Raw genomic sequence first — 16,092 nt, 5'->3', positions numbered from 1 at the left:
CTGTATGCAAACCGTCCCCTTGTCAAGCCATTCCACAAACAGTAGACACACGTGTGTCAAGCTCAAGGTCTTGCAGACGTGTGTTCACGAGCTGATGCCACATGGATATCTGACGTCGTCTGCTGGATTTCTAAGACACTGTGAGCCCAATGCCAATCAACGCCCCAGGAGCTGGGGGTTAAGGGCCTTGCTGAAAGACCCACAGTCCAGGCTGGGGCTTGAACCAGCAACTTTCTGATACCAGGCACAGAGGCTCAGCCTACTGAACCACATGCTGCCCCTGTGACTCGGCCTGTTTTGCAGAATATCCCCCTAGGATCAATGAAGTTTCTCTCATCAGCTACACAGCATAACAGAAGTGGATGTGCTTATTCACTAGTTAGGGGTTAAGCTTCAACCCCATATTCCCTTGCACAATTACAAGCACAGCAAGTGCAAGGCTGTCCTGTCACTCACCTGGCATTTTTTATTATATATTTTTCTAAAGGGAGTCTATGTGGCAGCCCCTCCCTGTAGGCCGGCCTCCCACCAATGGGAAACTGGTTAAAAGGCTTTACATCATATGAGACACAGCCAGACAGGCATGGAATAGAGGCGGGGAGGGGTGGGACCGGGGGAGGGACAGCTGATGTGAGAGTACAGTGGTTGGGGAAGCCAATTGCAAGGGGGCAGGTGGCACAGCTAGAGATCAAAGCGGTCAGATGTGGTAACGCAGCCTCCGTTTCCGGACAAAAAGCTAGAAGATGATGCCCCATGTGGCAGGTGTGGGGAGTTACATCAGTCAGGGGGCCGGGGGACCTTGAGATGGCCACTCAAACTTCACGAATCTTCACCTGAGGAGGTGGCGAGTCTCCATATCAGGGGATGCGGAAAAAGACACAAACTGTAGAGTCTCAGTCTCACATGGGCCTCCTAGATCAAGGCAACTCATTTCAAGATGGCTGCCAACTCCAGCATGAGCGCGACACGGTACAATCCATCCACTGTGCTCTGTCCCAAGGTGCCGGTGGCATCCATCACAGAAACTATTACAGTACAGCAACTGAAACAGAGCACGAAATATCACTATCCTACCAAAGAGCCAGGCCACATGGACAAAGCGGGGAATGCTGCATCTCTGCTGCATTATTCTATAATTTCCCTAATTCCCAGAATAGCTGCAGGGCTCCTAAGGTGAAACGAGGAAGGGATACCGCCCCCCCCCCCCCATCTGCTGTCGGGTGATAGGAAAGCAGACGCTGTAATCTCTGAGGGCTCGGAAACCGACTCCGAAGGCATTCACGGCGGAGGCAGCGAGAGACAGGGCACGGCGCGTCGAGGGAGGGGCCCCAGGCCCCGGAACAAAGGCCCCCCCCCCACGTGGAGCTATCGACCAGTGCCAGCCAGCCACCGCCACCGTGCCAGGCTCCCCGTGAGGGCGCCGCGATCCATTACCCCGTCAGGAATATAAATAACTCCAACAGAAAGGTCACTCAGGAAAGACAGCTCAGGAGAGGAAAGGTGTAGCCAACCGATGCAAATAAGAAATAAAAAAAATAAAGCAAACAGCGGGACGTGACCCGGCAGGACCGGAGAACATCCGTAAACACATCCATAATCAGGGAAGCGCTCGTTAACAAACTGTGGCTAAACCCCAAGAGAAATGAGGATTAGCTCAAACCCACATGCCATCCCGACCCCGACCAAGGCTGCCTTATTATTTAACCAAAAGATGAAGGCCTGTCAGCGGGGGGGGGGCAGCGATCGGCCATATGGATCCATGCATCCAGGCGACGGGGAGCCAGAACCCCCGGCCGGGGTGGGATGTCACCCTGGAAGTGCGCGATCCAGGGTGTGTCAGTACTGTAAGGACAACAGGTGGGAAGCATGTGCACCAGAACCTTCCAGAGACTTGGCCCAGCCTGCTAGGGTGGAGCGCAGCGTGTTTCAGCAATTACATAAAGCAGAAGACGCCTGCAGAGGAACGGACTTCAATTTAACGTCGACGAGGCTCTTAATTAGCAGGTGTCAAGTTTTAAAGGATGACAGGAATAAATAATTCAGGTCGGCCTTCTGGATTTTGATTAATGCATCTTCTGGCGAAGATGATGTCAACCCAGGACTCGGGGATGCCAGCCTCATCCCTCGCTGTCATTTCAGCCGTTCGTCCCTATCAGCAGAGCTCGAAAAACCTAGCTGTCAAACGGCCGAATCCACGCCAACGTCCCAGGGATTTAAAAAACGGGCGGACAATTAGCAGGGACGGCGGAAGGTCAATAAGGCGGCGCTGGTGCTTATTTGGCAGGGTGCTGGAGGTTAGATAAAGGGAGCCGTTAGCGGGGTAATTTGCCCGTCCTGTCAGATCAGGGCTACGGAGACGCGGCGGGCTTCAGAGCGAGGGAGCGAGTTCGGCGAGAAGAAAGCGCAGAGCACAGAAACCGATAATGGCCGGGAAGCCCCATCGCACATCAAAGCGGAATTAAACAAAAGACTTCAAAGTAGTTTCACTCTCAGGTTAAAGTGGGCAGCCAGGATGAAGGAGGACGAGGCAGCAGGCCAAAAACAAACAAAAAAAGCAGGCAGAATTTTCAATAGGGTGGTCAAACATTCATGGACGACTGAAGGCAAAACCCAAGGGGACCAATCATGTTCTAGCCAGCAAGCGGTCAAATTAAATTCATCTGGATTTAAGTTTATCCACAGTCTAAACAAAATTAATTCCCAAAACCAAAAGTGAGCATAAACCAACATTTAAAAACCCTGCTTTATCAGTACAGAGGCTCTGTCCGTCCCTGCGGTCTGTTATACAGGCAGAAAACTTCCACACATTTCATTTACAAACTCAACAGCTCCTCAAATCCATTCAGATAAAAAAAATTCTCCAGTGTTAAGCCAACCTCAGCATGGCAGATTGTTACAGCTACAATTATAAACCCTGGCGGGTGCTGGGTGGGGCGATGTGTGATTGACATGCCCTCCCTGCTTCTGTGTGGGTTTCCTCCAGGTATACGGGTCCCCCCCCCAGTACAAAAATCACAAGGTTTGGCAAATCAGTTTGTGGCAGGATGTGAGCCAGTGATTTGATGACTGGGGGCCGAGATTATATCCCATCACGATAACTGCAACCCGCCACTTGATAAGTGGTTACGGATGGATGGATGGAATCAAAGATCAGGTAAGAGTCAGTCATCAAAGCTCCTTTCCTATTTAGTAGGACGCCGGCCAAATGACTTGAGTTGCAAGCAGTTACTGAGAAACTGGGAGACACTGAACGCTGGGCCACAGGCCGGGGTCACCCAGAGTGAGAAGTACATCAGGCCACAAACACGACCGCAAAGGGGAGCAAAACACAAAGAAAACGGCGAACGAGCCAGAGGTGAAGCAGCTGTGCTTCGGTCCGTGCTCGACACTGCCTGGCACAGAGGCCAGCCAATCAGGGCGTGGGGGCGTGGCCTCCTGTCTGTGATCGAAAAATCGGCTTCTACTTTCATGGAGATGACACAGTGCTACATCGGGGATAGGACTGCTGTCAGAACACACACACACACACACACACACACACACGTTTGTATTCACATCTTTATGGGAACCGTCCATTCATTTCTATGGGTAAAAACTCTAATCCCAACACGACGACCTTAACCCCTATCCTGCCCTTTTGGCATTTTTAGTTTAAGTGCATTCACAGATTTTTCAAGAATTGAGGTTTATATCGTAGGGAGCTGAAAAATGTCTCCACCAGCAAAAAATTAAGAGGTTTTAACAAATCAGGTTCCCCACAATGCGGTAAATGCAAACCCGCACATGTGCACAGACAGACACGAGGGAACAGAGCCATCACAGCGATATTTCAGTACAGCATTAAACCCGCCGACGTATAAGATTGAATGTACAGAGTCACACAGGATGATGGGCCATAAGAGGAAATGTGCACTCAGAATCTCTCTCTACGACCAGATACACTGGCTCAAACTGACAGCCCGAGACGCGCTTGTAGGACCAGGGTTACATTCCTCTACAGACTGTCCGCACAAGTCCCCTCCAGACCATCCGTACTTCCCATTCCCTACAGCAAGAAACCAGTACAGAAGTAAAATTTCTCCCCTAAACCGCACTTATAATCAACAAAATTTTTACAGCGGAGTGAAGTAATCTGAGAAACTATTTTCTAAGTTGTATACAAACCATACCAGTGAAGTGTCACTCGAGAAGGTCACTGTCAAACATCTGCTCATTGAACTGGGACAGACATTTAAATTCCCCCACATCAATGACACGTTCAAAACAACGTTCAAACTCTGAAGCTGTCAGGTGCGTCTGGTAGATCTGAAAAATCAAACCGCTCAGAACATCAGTCCACTGAGGCCCAGGGAGCTGGTATGGAGGCACCTGGATGAAAAACAGAGCTGCTGCAGATAATGATTCAGTTTCTGTTCTAATACCTACTTAAAAATCAGCAAGTGTTTTAATCAGCGTTCGGCTGCCAAGGCGTCCATCATAAATCAGTTGATCCATCTCCTGCAGAGCTGGAGAGAGGGAGCTTCATGTCTATGCCAGGAAGCACAGGCCCCAATGCATGGAGCGCCATGAATGAAAAGGCAGCTTATCGCAGAGTATTCTCTCTCTCTCTCTCTCTCACACACACACACACACACACACACACACAGAAAAGGCAAAAGGAACAAATGATCCTGAAGCTCTGGTCCAGGACAGGAAACTCTAAACACACAGAGTGGGAGGGGCAGTCGAACCCGGGAGCCCGGAGAGGCCACAGCACCCCCCCCCCCCCCAATGGCCCACCTCAGCTGCCTGGAAGGAGCAGAGCAGGGAGGAACTTCCAAGCTGCGACGTTAAACGGAAACGTGTTTCAGTGCTCATGTTCTTTCACTGTTCTCTCTGTACCTGCGTTTGCCTTCATAAGAAAGGCAATAAAGACTCACCAAGCATCAGCCGAATGCTGAGTAACGCAGGCTGCCTACTGAGACTCGCACACGATTGAAGGGGGCTTCAGCCAGCCAGGCGGCAGGGGTGGGGCGGGGGGGGGTTGCTCTCAGTGGAAACAGAGCTCTCGTATTGTTTTGGCTCAGTTAAATCTCAGATGTCAGGCAGCACTGACACCCCCACGACCCCTGGCCCGTCGGCGTTTCCGTGGAGACACTGAGGCCCAGCGCGTGTGTCAAACCGGTCCCGTCCGATCAGGGCTACTTGTTTTTGCCCCAGGAACAACTCTACAGAGAAAGCTGGACACAAGGCAAACCTGAGCATTAAAGAGGAGGGTAAACATAAGGTCTCGGAGATGGCCGCTGACAGCCGTACAGCCAGCCTCTTTGTAGGGCTGAATATGTAAACAAACCTACTCTAACACCTTTGCCCAAAGCCTGATTGGAGTTCGAACTTTGACCTTCATCTGGACACTTATAAAGGTCTCATAGCCGGCGTAGTGTGTGCAGCAGGCCATGGTAACTGCTGCCTTATCTGTGAAAGGCATTAAACACACACACACACACACACACACACACACACACACACAAATAGAAAGCGCGGTGTTAATCCATCACCGCTGAGGACTGGGGCTGGGAGCCCGCCAGTGCAGAGATGTTCCAAGAACACATCAGCTCCAGCTCTCGCCCCTTGTGTGATCCCCCCCCCCCCCCCAGGCGGCTCCAGCCAGCAAGGTCACGCCAAACGAGCCCACGGCGCATCTGTGCCACCACTCCCGCCCCATCTGGGGCAGAAACGTCCCCCCCCCGGCCAATTAGAAAGTAGCACAGATTTGTCAGTTCTGGGACAGCAATTAGTGAAGGATTTTGCCGGTTTCGGCGCAAACAGATGTTGACGAGGGAGAAAAAGCACGATATTACAAGGGAACTAAAACCATTCAGCTAACATGAGATGCAGCACTTAAAAGAAGCGATAACTGGTTTCGACGTCCACAGCTGTGTTCCCATATGAAACAGGAAAAACTACACGAGAGGCTGGTTTTATGCAACTGCACCCCGTAACCAGTGACCACAGACCGCGGGGTAGATTTTCAGAGCAGCGTTACTCCCAGACTGTCCTACATCTGCCCGGGCAAATCCTCAGCCCGCCAGCCGCAGTACGATGTGCCGCGATCATTTCCTCTCCCCGAATAAGATAAACGGCGGCGAGGCCTTGTAAAGGAGCCGTGCTCATTTCCTGCACGCAATTCTGTCTGGGAGGGAAAGCAATAACGTGAAATGCGGGGAATCGCCTGGCCTCTGCATGAACGGCTCGTCTAAGATCCGAAAGGCGTCCGACTCAGGAAGCCGAAGCCTCAGGATAGCAAATCCGGATCCTAACGACGGTGCTATTTTTGGGCTCCCTGTTCCGGGAGCGCTCTGCTCTGATTCAGACATCATGGGGGAAGACGGAGAGAGAGAGAGCGAGAGAGAGACTGTGACAGAGACTGTGACTGTGACAGAGACTGTGACTGGGCTTAACCTCTCGGCGATGGGCTTGTCATCATGGGCTTGAGGAGTCTGCTTTTGCCAGGGAAGACAAAGTCGCAGATACCCCCAATGCCGGCGTTTATAAATGTGAGGAGCACATGGCTCATAAACACGAGGAACACGGCAGGGATGTTCAGGACGTCGTCTCCGAGAGGCAGGACGCGCATCTGCTGACAGGACGACATTCGGAACCGTCGCCGGCGAGGAAATCGATTGCTTTGGAGGACACGGCCTAGCAGGAAGGGGGTTCCGACGGGGCACGGGCCCAGCTGGCTGTCGCATGACGGGCGGCCCTGCAGAAACGGGCTTGGGAAGGAAAACCATTTCAGCTACATATGCAGGCAGCTGCGGTGCAGAATGAGAACGGAGCCGGAAGTTTGAGAGGAAGCGATTGCAAAAGCAGCGTTTAGGGGGGGAAGGACACAGTACACAATGAGTCGCCAGGCCCCGGCTGGACGCCGCGCAAGATCAGAGCGGCCGTAGCGAGACAATACGGCGGGAATAATGACATTCCGCCGCACTTCCTGCACGGGGCTCCTCGGGGACCCCTCAGTTTGGGCACATTCGCCCCCTTCCTGCAGCACTGCTGGGACACACGGATCAAGAGCAAACGCAGAGGACAGGGCGTACCAGCAGCCCCCTCGCTCGTTTCCATACGAGCGGAATATTCTGGAATATTCCAGCAGCTCAACCCCCCTCGCTGTCGAAAACAAGCGAGGGCAGCAAAATAGCCCAGCGGATCAGGACAAGGGCAGAAGTCTGCTGGTTAGGTCCATTGCTATTGTACCCTTGAGCGACACACTCAATGTGAATCACCCCAGAGATAGGGTTCGAATCCCTCTTACACTTTGTGCATGTTATGTGGGTGTTCTCTGGGTACTCCGGTGTCCCCCCACAGTCCAAAGACATATAGCTGGGATGATCTGGCATTTCCATCTTGCTAATAGCGTGGATTAATAGTGTCTGAATGTGTCCTGCGATGAACCAGCGTCCAGGTTCAGGCCCCCGCCTTCTGGCCCACGCTGCCTGGGATAGGTTCCAGTACACCCGCCCCCCCCCCCCCCCCCCGCCCCTGCCCCTGCCCCTGCCCCTGCCCCCAACCCTGACCGGACAGGACAGGCATTTGGAGGACGGCTGGATGTATAAAATTGAGAGAAAACCTGCAAGCCGCTTTGGATGAAAACATTAGGTCAGCTAGGGAAAAGTAGCCAGGACACCCCCCCACCCCCCCCCCCTCCGGACCAGGGTGCAGATGTTAGGAAGGCATGCAGCAGAGGAGAGGCAGGTCATGGGGGCACACCTGACGTAAACAGGGAGAGACAGCACAATGAAGCGAGTGTGCAAGGCAAGAGACGAACGCCCCCCCAGGGGCCAGGAGGGGGAGCTTCCTCTGCTTCGGAGGGGGGGGGGCAGCAATGTCCAATTAGTAGCCCAAGAGCAGCTGTAGTGTTCAGCCCCTTATTAATACGCGCCACTCCTTTTAACAGGGCTGTTACGGGACAATTAGCCCGTTGTGTCCTGGTCTGGGCTGCTCACCAGCACTGGGGCGGTTTGTGAGCCCCCCCCACCCCCCCCCGGATGTGTGAGCGGCCGCGGAGATGAGGGAATTTGCGGCGCAGACAGTGGCTAATGATAGCCGTTAACGAGACGGGAACTTAGTTACGCCGATTAGAGAACACTGGGAGAGTCCCTCAGGCCAGGGGAACAGGTCCTGTTGCACATTTGTACTCTGTGTGGTCTTGGTGGATTTTGTACAGGAAATGGCATTTATTAGGCTGTTTTTACTAGGCTGGTTGAAATGTGAGTTGGGCATCGTCCACCGCTGTGTGAGACCCACAGTCCAGGGTTCACATGCTGTTTGTTTTGATGCAGTTTGCTGAAGGGGGACTCGAACCTCACCTGTACTGCGCCTGGAAGTGGTCCTGGACAAAGCTGTGGCCCCCATTCTGCGACACAGCCGCCGGCCCCACGCCGGGGGGTCCTTCCGCTCCGGCCGGATCCTGAAACGGCAGAGATGGTCCATCAGAGGCGTGACCCAACCCCCTCCCGGCGCACTCCCACTCTCTAGTCCGTTTGAACCAGCTCACGCTGCTCCTCTCCTTCCGATGGGTTTGTTCCATTCATCCGCCACCTCTCCTTCCTGCCAGTCGTACCCAGTGAGGAAGCTGGGGGGCTTTACAGCTGTAGATGGGAGCCCGCTGAGCGGAATACCAACAGGGTGAGGGCTGGCGACCAATCACAGCTCTGCAAGGCCACTCCCATCAGCGCCATTAATGACCCAGACCAGGCATTCTCCTTAATAACGGGCAAACCAATTATTTTTCAATTTAGAGGATTATTTAATTATTTTAAAAAAACAAATATTAGAAATCCGTTTTAATTATTCACAGGAAGAACACAATGCAAGATTAATGATGAGCACATTGTTAAAAACTCTCTCCCACACACACACACACGCACACACAAAGATCTGAGTATAGTGATGTCATGGCCAATCCTCATTGCTCTTAGGGACCGGAGTAAAACGCTGAACTGAAAAGGCTTTACGGTCAGAGGAAACTGGGTCCTGGGGCGGAGGCGGCTCTCTCGCCGTCATAAGCACTTCCCTTATGTGAGAACACTGCTTCCCCCCATTAAGGTGCCCCCCCAGCTGTCGGAGCCCAGGACCTCAGCCGACAGCGATACGCCATCATGTGTACCACCTTCCCTGGCATATTTCACTCTTTTCTGTCGAGCTAATTTTGCAATATAATGAAGGCAACTTCAAGATTAACATTATAATTGCTTTCTCAGATCTTAAAAAGAAATCTTTGAAATGCTGGGGGGGGGGGGGGGGCGTTAAAAACAGATGAAGAATCAGCCAGCGGCAGATGTGACCTGTAATAAAAGTGATATAAAAATATCATACTTATGTTCAGATTACCCCCACCCCAGCAGAGTGAGGCGAAACCGGCACAGAACAGCTCCAAAATAAAAACGGAAAACAGACGACCTGAAACAAACCAATAAAAAAATGCTTCTCAGAAAAAGGAGCTCACCTACGAACTGGGAGAGCGTTTATCTTGATTTATTTGGTCTAATAACTCAGATGTGGCAGTAACGACCTTGGGAGCAGAATGAGGGAGAAAGGAGCAAAGCAGAGGCAGGCAGCGGCCTGACAGACCAGCGCCGGGGCTCGGTGACCCAGAGCCAGGCAGTACCAGGCACGGACAAGACCGGGAGAAGCCCCTAATTAGCCGGCGAGGCCTTCCACAGGCGGGAAGGCCTGCGCGCGTGTAAAACAGAGCATTTACAGTGCCAAGGAGACCGGGTACGAGAGACACGGAACTCACGCGCTGAGAGAGGCCATTACTCCGAAACAAAGTCTACGGCAAAAATGAAAATCCAGTACAGGAGCGGTCATTTTAATCATCATACGCTTCATTCCGCTAACGAGGAAAACTGCAAAGGGGCGGGGCATCGTGCACATGCATCCTAAGTACGGCTGCTCCCAACTCGACCAACAGGAGAAGCAGAAACCGTCGGCAAGGCACAATGCACTTTGCGGAAAACACCTTCATATCTGGAAAAGATGAAATTATATGCTGTGCGGACTAATTAACAAAGAGAGTCTCTGTCAAGTAGGCTTTTCGGAGGAGGATCTCAGCGTTACAGGCCGAGAGCGCGCCAACCTGGGGGAGAGGGCCTCACCGCGCTCCATGACCCTCCACCCCTCCCCCGTTCGGTGGTCCTGAAGGGCTCGTTTAGGGAGCCAGGGAATGAAGGTAGAGCCCACCCTGAATCAAGCAGCACTGTCTTCTAATCGCAGCCGTTCTGCAAGACGTGGTCCAGGTTCCCGGCACACAGGGCAGCATGTGTACTGGGTGAACCCAGGCCAGGAACGAAAAACAAGCAAATAAAGAGACAAATAAACAAATGCAGAAAACACACAGCGGCGACGTGACCCCCCCCCAGAGGCTACGGGGGCGCTGCCTGTGCCAGGCATTAAAATGGAAACGCACACAGCACACGTTCTGCCGGGGAGAACGGGCCCGTTGTTGAGCACACACTGATCCCAGTGACCGCGGGGGGGCGAAGAAAACGTGCTCGGAGGCCACAGGGAACCTGAAGCGAGGCACCACCAAAGGGCCCATTGAAGGCGCCGAGGCTATCCGTACCGCCTCCAGCGTGAGAGAGAGGGAGTAAAAACGGGGCGCAGAACTCAGGGAAAAAGGGAAAAGCCCCAGATCGGTGCAGCCGTACCGTGGGACGGCGCAAAAGTGGGCAGCTCCGGCAAACCGAAGGCTAGCTGTGCCGATGACACACCGGAAAATGCCCAAGACCGGCATTTAAGATCAGTATTGAATGTCCTGCCTCTTCCCATTCCTGAAGGCGGTTTCACACGGCCTTTCAGAGCGCTCTTCAAACCTTCACCAGCGGAGACATGCTAAGAGTTCCTTTGGTTTGCTTCGAGCCACAAGAGTTTTCCGACACGACGGCTCAGAAAAGACAAAACGTTTCTCAGAATCAACCAACACAAGCGCCGATTCCCTCCCAAGCCTGTTCCAGGATCCATGATTAATTTCTCGCTCCTCCCAGTGAAATCGCTTCAAGGTTTGTGTACCTCACGAACCTTAAATACCATTATAAAATCAGGACAGATAAATCCACACTCCAAAACCTTGCCAATAAAACATTTTCCACAGTATTTCACTGCTTGTGATATAAATAAAATGTGACTGGAAGCTTATGCTAAAAAACAACTTTTCAAATGTCTGTTTTTCTGTTACTTAAATGATGCTGCTATGGGAACAAGAGGAAAAAGACGGAGAAAAACAGAGTGTGGTGAAAAGGATGGACCTGAGCAGGGGGGCAGTGGCACTGTACTGCGGGAAATTCAGCGCTGCTTCCTCACCAGACATCAGGAATATCGATACTGGTGTGTGATGGTCAGTGCAGGACCGGTCAATATATTAGTATCAGGCACAATCCTACAGGGGAGAAGATGACCATTGATCTTCTTTGAGATTAACTTATTAATTCAATTTCATTCAATCATTGGAAATAAACTGAAAAGAAAAAAAAACAGTTCCAATGCATTTTGTTTCCAGAATGTTAGCAGAACATTCTAGCAATTATTATTTTAAAAGTATGGGCCCCCAACTATTTTTCCCTGAGAGCCAAATTCCATTAGGAACACAAAGCCAAAGTTCACTGTGTGCAAATGTGTTTTTTTTTATTTTTTTATGGCAACTGGTGGGGGGGGGGGAAGAGGCACGTTGGTGACCGCTGTTGTGTTTCCAAGCATAAAAGGCATCATTCACTTTCATGACCGGCCCTGAAGGGCCACCAGACTCACATCGCACTGCTCTAACTTATGGTACTTATTCCCAGTGCAAGGAAAACCCCTGAGCGACCACACACCTCCAGAAAAGCACTGACACATTCAGACACATTCAACATACAGTGATGAGACACACAGGAAGCTCTAAGTCCTCTGTTTCCTGTTTGACCAAAGAACATGTTATACATCACTGGAGTTATTACTCATCGCAGAACTGAACCACCGAAGACCAGACCAACTACACAGCTCCTGTCAGTCAGATTTCAACTCTAAGATGCTAAAGTTCTGATGCAGGTCTTCTGGGGGGGGGTTAGGGTTGACTGTTATCGGACCACATTTCCTACATGCAAAGTTTTGAGACGGCAACACAACAGTCCTGCTCTTCAGTTGTTTTATTTCCGGAAAATTCTGTGAAGCTGATTTCACAAAGGCTCCCAAACACAGTCGTACCGTCCACGCGGCGAGTGTCTGCCCCCGTTATCTGCCCGTCCTCTTCTCCACATCCATCTTATTTTTTTACCAGCAAAGCAATTCTGTCGTCGATAATGAGTGGAACGCACGGAACGTTTCTCGCCGCCTTTGAATCCGCGAAGCAATTTAAGTCTGCTGACACGACTAAAGATCAAGCAAGAGGACTTAAGCCAAGTCGTCGGAGGGAATGATAGCGGACCACAGCAGCAGGGCGATTAAATTTGGTCGGCTTATCAAAAAGACGAGGTCTGTTTCTCTGTGGAGGGAGGTGCAATTATCCAGCAAGGAAGGAAGGCTTCCTCTGAATGGGTGGATGCGAGGCGGAGGTTCCCAACTCCAACGGACTATGAAGTGAGCCCATGAGGCTGTGCTCATGATAACAGACTGAGCGGTATGCTCTTAGAAGGCAACTCTGAGGGCCAACCAAAACCTTCCCTTGAAAAGCTTTAGCTTGAGACCCATCATTAGCGGTTCTATAAGCCAGGGGTAGGGCCTGCTTACAGGGGTGGGACCTCAGTGCTAATGGCCATCTTCCATTCTCTCTGACAGGTAAGCAGAGTGATGGGGGGGGTCTGAAATTTGGGATTGAAAGAGCCATCATTTACTCCTCTTTTAATGCAAATGAGGCCAAGGCTGGCTGTAGCTTTAGGCACGCCCAGCGGCAATTAATTTTAACTGCGCAGACAGACAGGTAACAAGTCCCGTGCATCTTAGTGGCCAACCTGCAGGGGGCGCTGGTCTTATCAACAGCGGCCATGCTGTAATGATTCTTAGGCAGAGGACAGGCACAGGAATGCTGGCAGCCCCTCTTCCCTCCCCCCACCTATTATTTACGAGGGTGCCCACAAGGGGGGGGGGGGGCACAGGCTCCCTCAAACGAGCACTGATCGTCCTCATTAACGCCAAGCGCGCCACGAGTGTCCGTGAGGCCCATGCACGGCGCCGTTCCCCTCACGCAGCACCTCTTACCAACGAGCTCTCAGCCAATGAGGCACAGCCTTAGCCGAGCATCCGGAAAACAGTGGTCTAAAACTAACTATCAGACACGAGAATCGCTCCCGGTGTGTTCCAGCCAGCCCCTTTTACAAAGACGACATCTTCGGGCGGAATTTTCTCTCTCTTTGGTGAAACAATCACACCTATAAAATAGGTCAAAAGGCACTCAAGCTATACCCTGAACGCGAGAGGAGCGGGTTTGGATCATACACAGGCTTTCTCAAAACCAGAATGAAATGGACGACTGCTGCATTATTCAACCCCCCCCCCCCACCAACCCATTGTCAGCTCAGCCGGCCCAAAATAGAAAACCAGCAAGATACAATAACACACTAGTAACAGTAAGCTGTTCAATTTCCACAGATTCACGGCCGACTTCGGCTGGCCGGCGTAATTGATTTCACGGATTTAGATAAATGGTCCACATTGAAGAACTCAGTGGCAAAGTTCTGTGACCTGTGGGACGGCGGAGGAATGCCTGCATCTACGTTTCCAAAGCTATTTTCCTCCAGATTTGAACTGCTTTTCTATCTCTAGGGTGCAATTAGAGTAACCTTGCTACCTGTCAGGAGGGATCAAAATAGGAGGACAGCCAAAATCACTCGGCATTCACCGAAGCAGGACGACTAAATCTGTACAGGAACACGCAACGGCAGAGTCGGCTCTTCAGCCTTTAATGGAGAGAAGCTGCACATCCCAAACTCTGAAGCGGACTTGACGATATTTTTGTATTTGGGAAGAAAGACAAACACTCTTCTTCCCATTTTGACCTCCGCCTCACAGCAATAATGAAGAGAGAGAGAATGCGCTCAAAAGAACATCATAAGACCAAATGATTTTCCGTATCACCCGCACACTCAGAGCACTGCGGACGTGGGGTGGGTGGGACAGGATTTCGGGGGGAGGTCACCGCACCAAGGCTGCTCTTGGAGGATTCCTCCAGAGTAAACAATGCAAGGGGTGGGGGTCACTTGAAGGGGGCGGGGCCTCTCACACAGACACCCAATGATTGACGAGTCACCGGGGCGGAACCACTGATTTCCCGTCCTATAGCCCGGGTGACACAGGACGGCACACGCCTTGACACTCGAGACCCAGAAGGTGCTGCTTGCCCTGTTAGGCTCGAGAGAGTTACAACGCGGAACAGGAGCGGCGACGGTTTGGAGAAATGCCACACTATTAAGGGCGTTATTAAAGGACGGCCTACATGGGGAGGAATATAGTTTAAGGCTCTCAGCCCTGAAATGAAACAACATGACAAACGCCACACACTTCAGAATAAATGAAAACCCGGTCATAGTTATAACTCACTTTCAGAGCCCCTGCTCGGGGACCACAGCCGCGGTTACTGCGTCTGAGAGATCGTACAGGTGTGCATAGCATCTGTCAAAGAACAAAGAAGATTTATTTTTAACGACATGAAATTAAATACGTAAAGGGTGTAAGGAGGGACTGTGGTTAGCAGATTATGAGGGGAACTTAATATTTAAGCAGCTCACGCTGAGCTGTTCAAACTGTCAATTAGCTGGCCTTCCCCCCCCCTCTCCCCCCGCCACAAGAATATGCCTTCCAGGTCACTAACGTAATATAATACGGGGACTGCAGATCGAAGCAGGGTGCTGAGTAATTGTGGACTGTTAGGGCTCCGCCCTGGTGAAGATGCAGCACAGTCAGAGGGCTGGATCTTAAAGGGACAGCGCGTGAATCGCACAGCCGACACAGGGAGAGGTCATTGAGGTCGTGCCTGAGACCACAGGTGTGTCACTGCTGTCCCACTCCGACGCAAAGATTGAAAGAACCCTGGACCAACTTGGATGGAGCAGGCCGGCTGGGATGGCAGCCCCGTCTGTCAGGCACGCCAACAGGCCAACGTGAAGGCAGAGGTTCCACATCACAGACTGTACATCCCTGACTCGACTAAAGACCCCCGACTGCGGCGCCAAGAGCCTCCCAGCGCCGACACTCCTGAGAGTTGGTTATGAAGTCTACGCCGCAGGAGAGGGAGCGACGGGGGCTCACTGAGCTTCCTACCCAGCATTCCCCCTTTCCACGAGCACCCTTCCCCTTGGCCAGTTCCCAGCTCCAAATAATAAATCCTTTCTACACTGTTATCACACTGCAATTAACAGCGTAATCATGGGAACGGATTATTTGGGTTCTGTGCCTGATTTTTGGATTAGAAACTGGGAATTAAGAATATCTGGTAGCATGCCACTTTTGTTTGAGCGCTCAGATTTGACTCAATTGTACAGTCACTTGACCTCCTGACTTACAGATTAGCAGAACAATGCAATATACAACTGAGACAGCAGGGTCAGACAGTCCCTAGAGCAAGGTGTTAAGGACCTTGCTCTAGGGCCAAATGGTGAAACCACTCTGCTGACCATGGGATTTGAACCAACAACCTTCCGGTCATAGACAGAACGCCCTAACCATCTTAACCGCACACCAAAATCCAGATGGTTTTGATTCTTTATCACTGGCCCAGAGTACCCCTGACATACCACACTATGACGGCACCTCTGGCCCACCGGCATCACACTGGGCACTGAACACACACACACCCCCAATGCCCACTGCATGAGGCTTATCTTCCTAACAGGGCTTCCCTCGCCAGATTGCATAACAAGCAGACAATTAAAAACCAGGCTTCAGATTTGCCAGCCCCGCAGATCACCTGAGTCAGCTGTTTATCCGAGCCGGACTCCTTTGAAAGAAAAACTTTAATTAAATTCCTGTGTCCGATGTTCAGGATTCCAGCACACATCTATTCATGGTGACATGGCGGGTGGCAAGAACAGGACGTGCAGGCAGACCGTGCCGGGGGTTTATTTCCAATTGCTGTGCATTTTA

General features: G+C 51.6%; 1 protein-coding gene across 2 annotated transcripts in view; it reads right to left on the bottom strand.

Moving 5' to 3' along the window:
* usp43a (ubiquitin specific peptidase 43a) overlaps nucleotides 1-16,092 on the bottom strand; it is a 72,203-nt gene that overhangs the window by 36,322 nt on the left and 19,789 nt on the right. For both annotated transcript variants that reach the window (XM_072712125.1, XM_072712126.1), the window contains exon 3: nucleotides 8,349-8,449. In XM_072712125.1, the coding sequence (XP_072568226.1) occupies nucleotides 8,349-8,449 (101 nt within the window). The remainder of the gene's footprint in view (nucleotides 1-8,348; nucleotides 8,450-16,092) is intronic.

Source organism: Paramormyrops kingsleyae, chromosome 5, assembly GCF_048594095.1.
Source record: "Paramormyrops kingsleyae isolate MSU_618 chromosome 5, PKINGS_0.4, whole genome shotgun sequence".
Classification (NCBI taxonomy): domain Eukaryota; kingdom Metazoa; phylum Chordata; class Actinopteri; order Osteoglossiformes; family Mormyridae; genus Paramormyrops; species Paramormyrops kingsleyae.
Note: the sequence above shows the minus strand (reverse complement) of the source record. Positions and strands in the feature narration are given on the sequence as shown.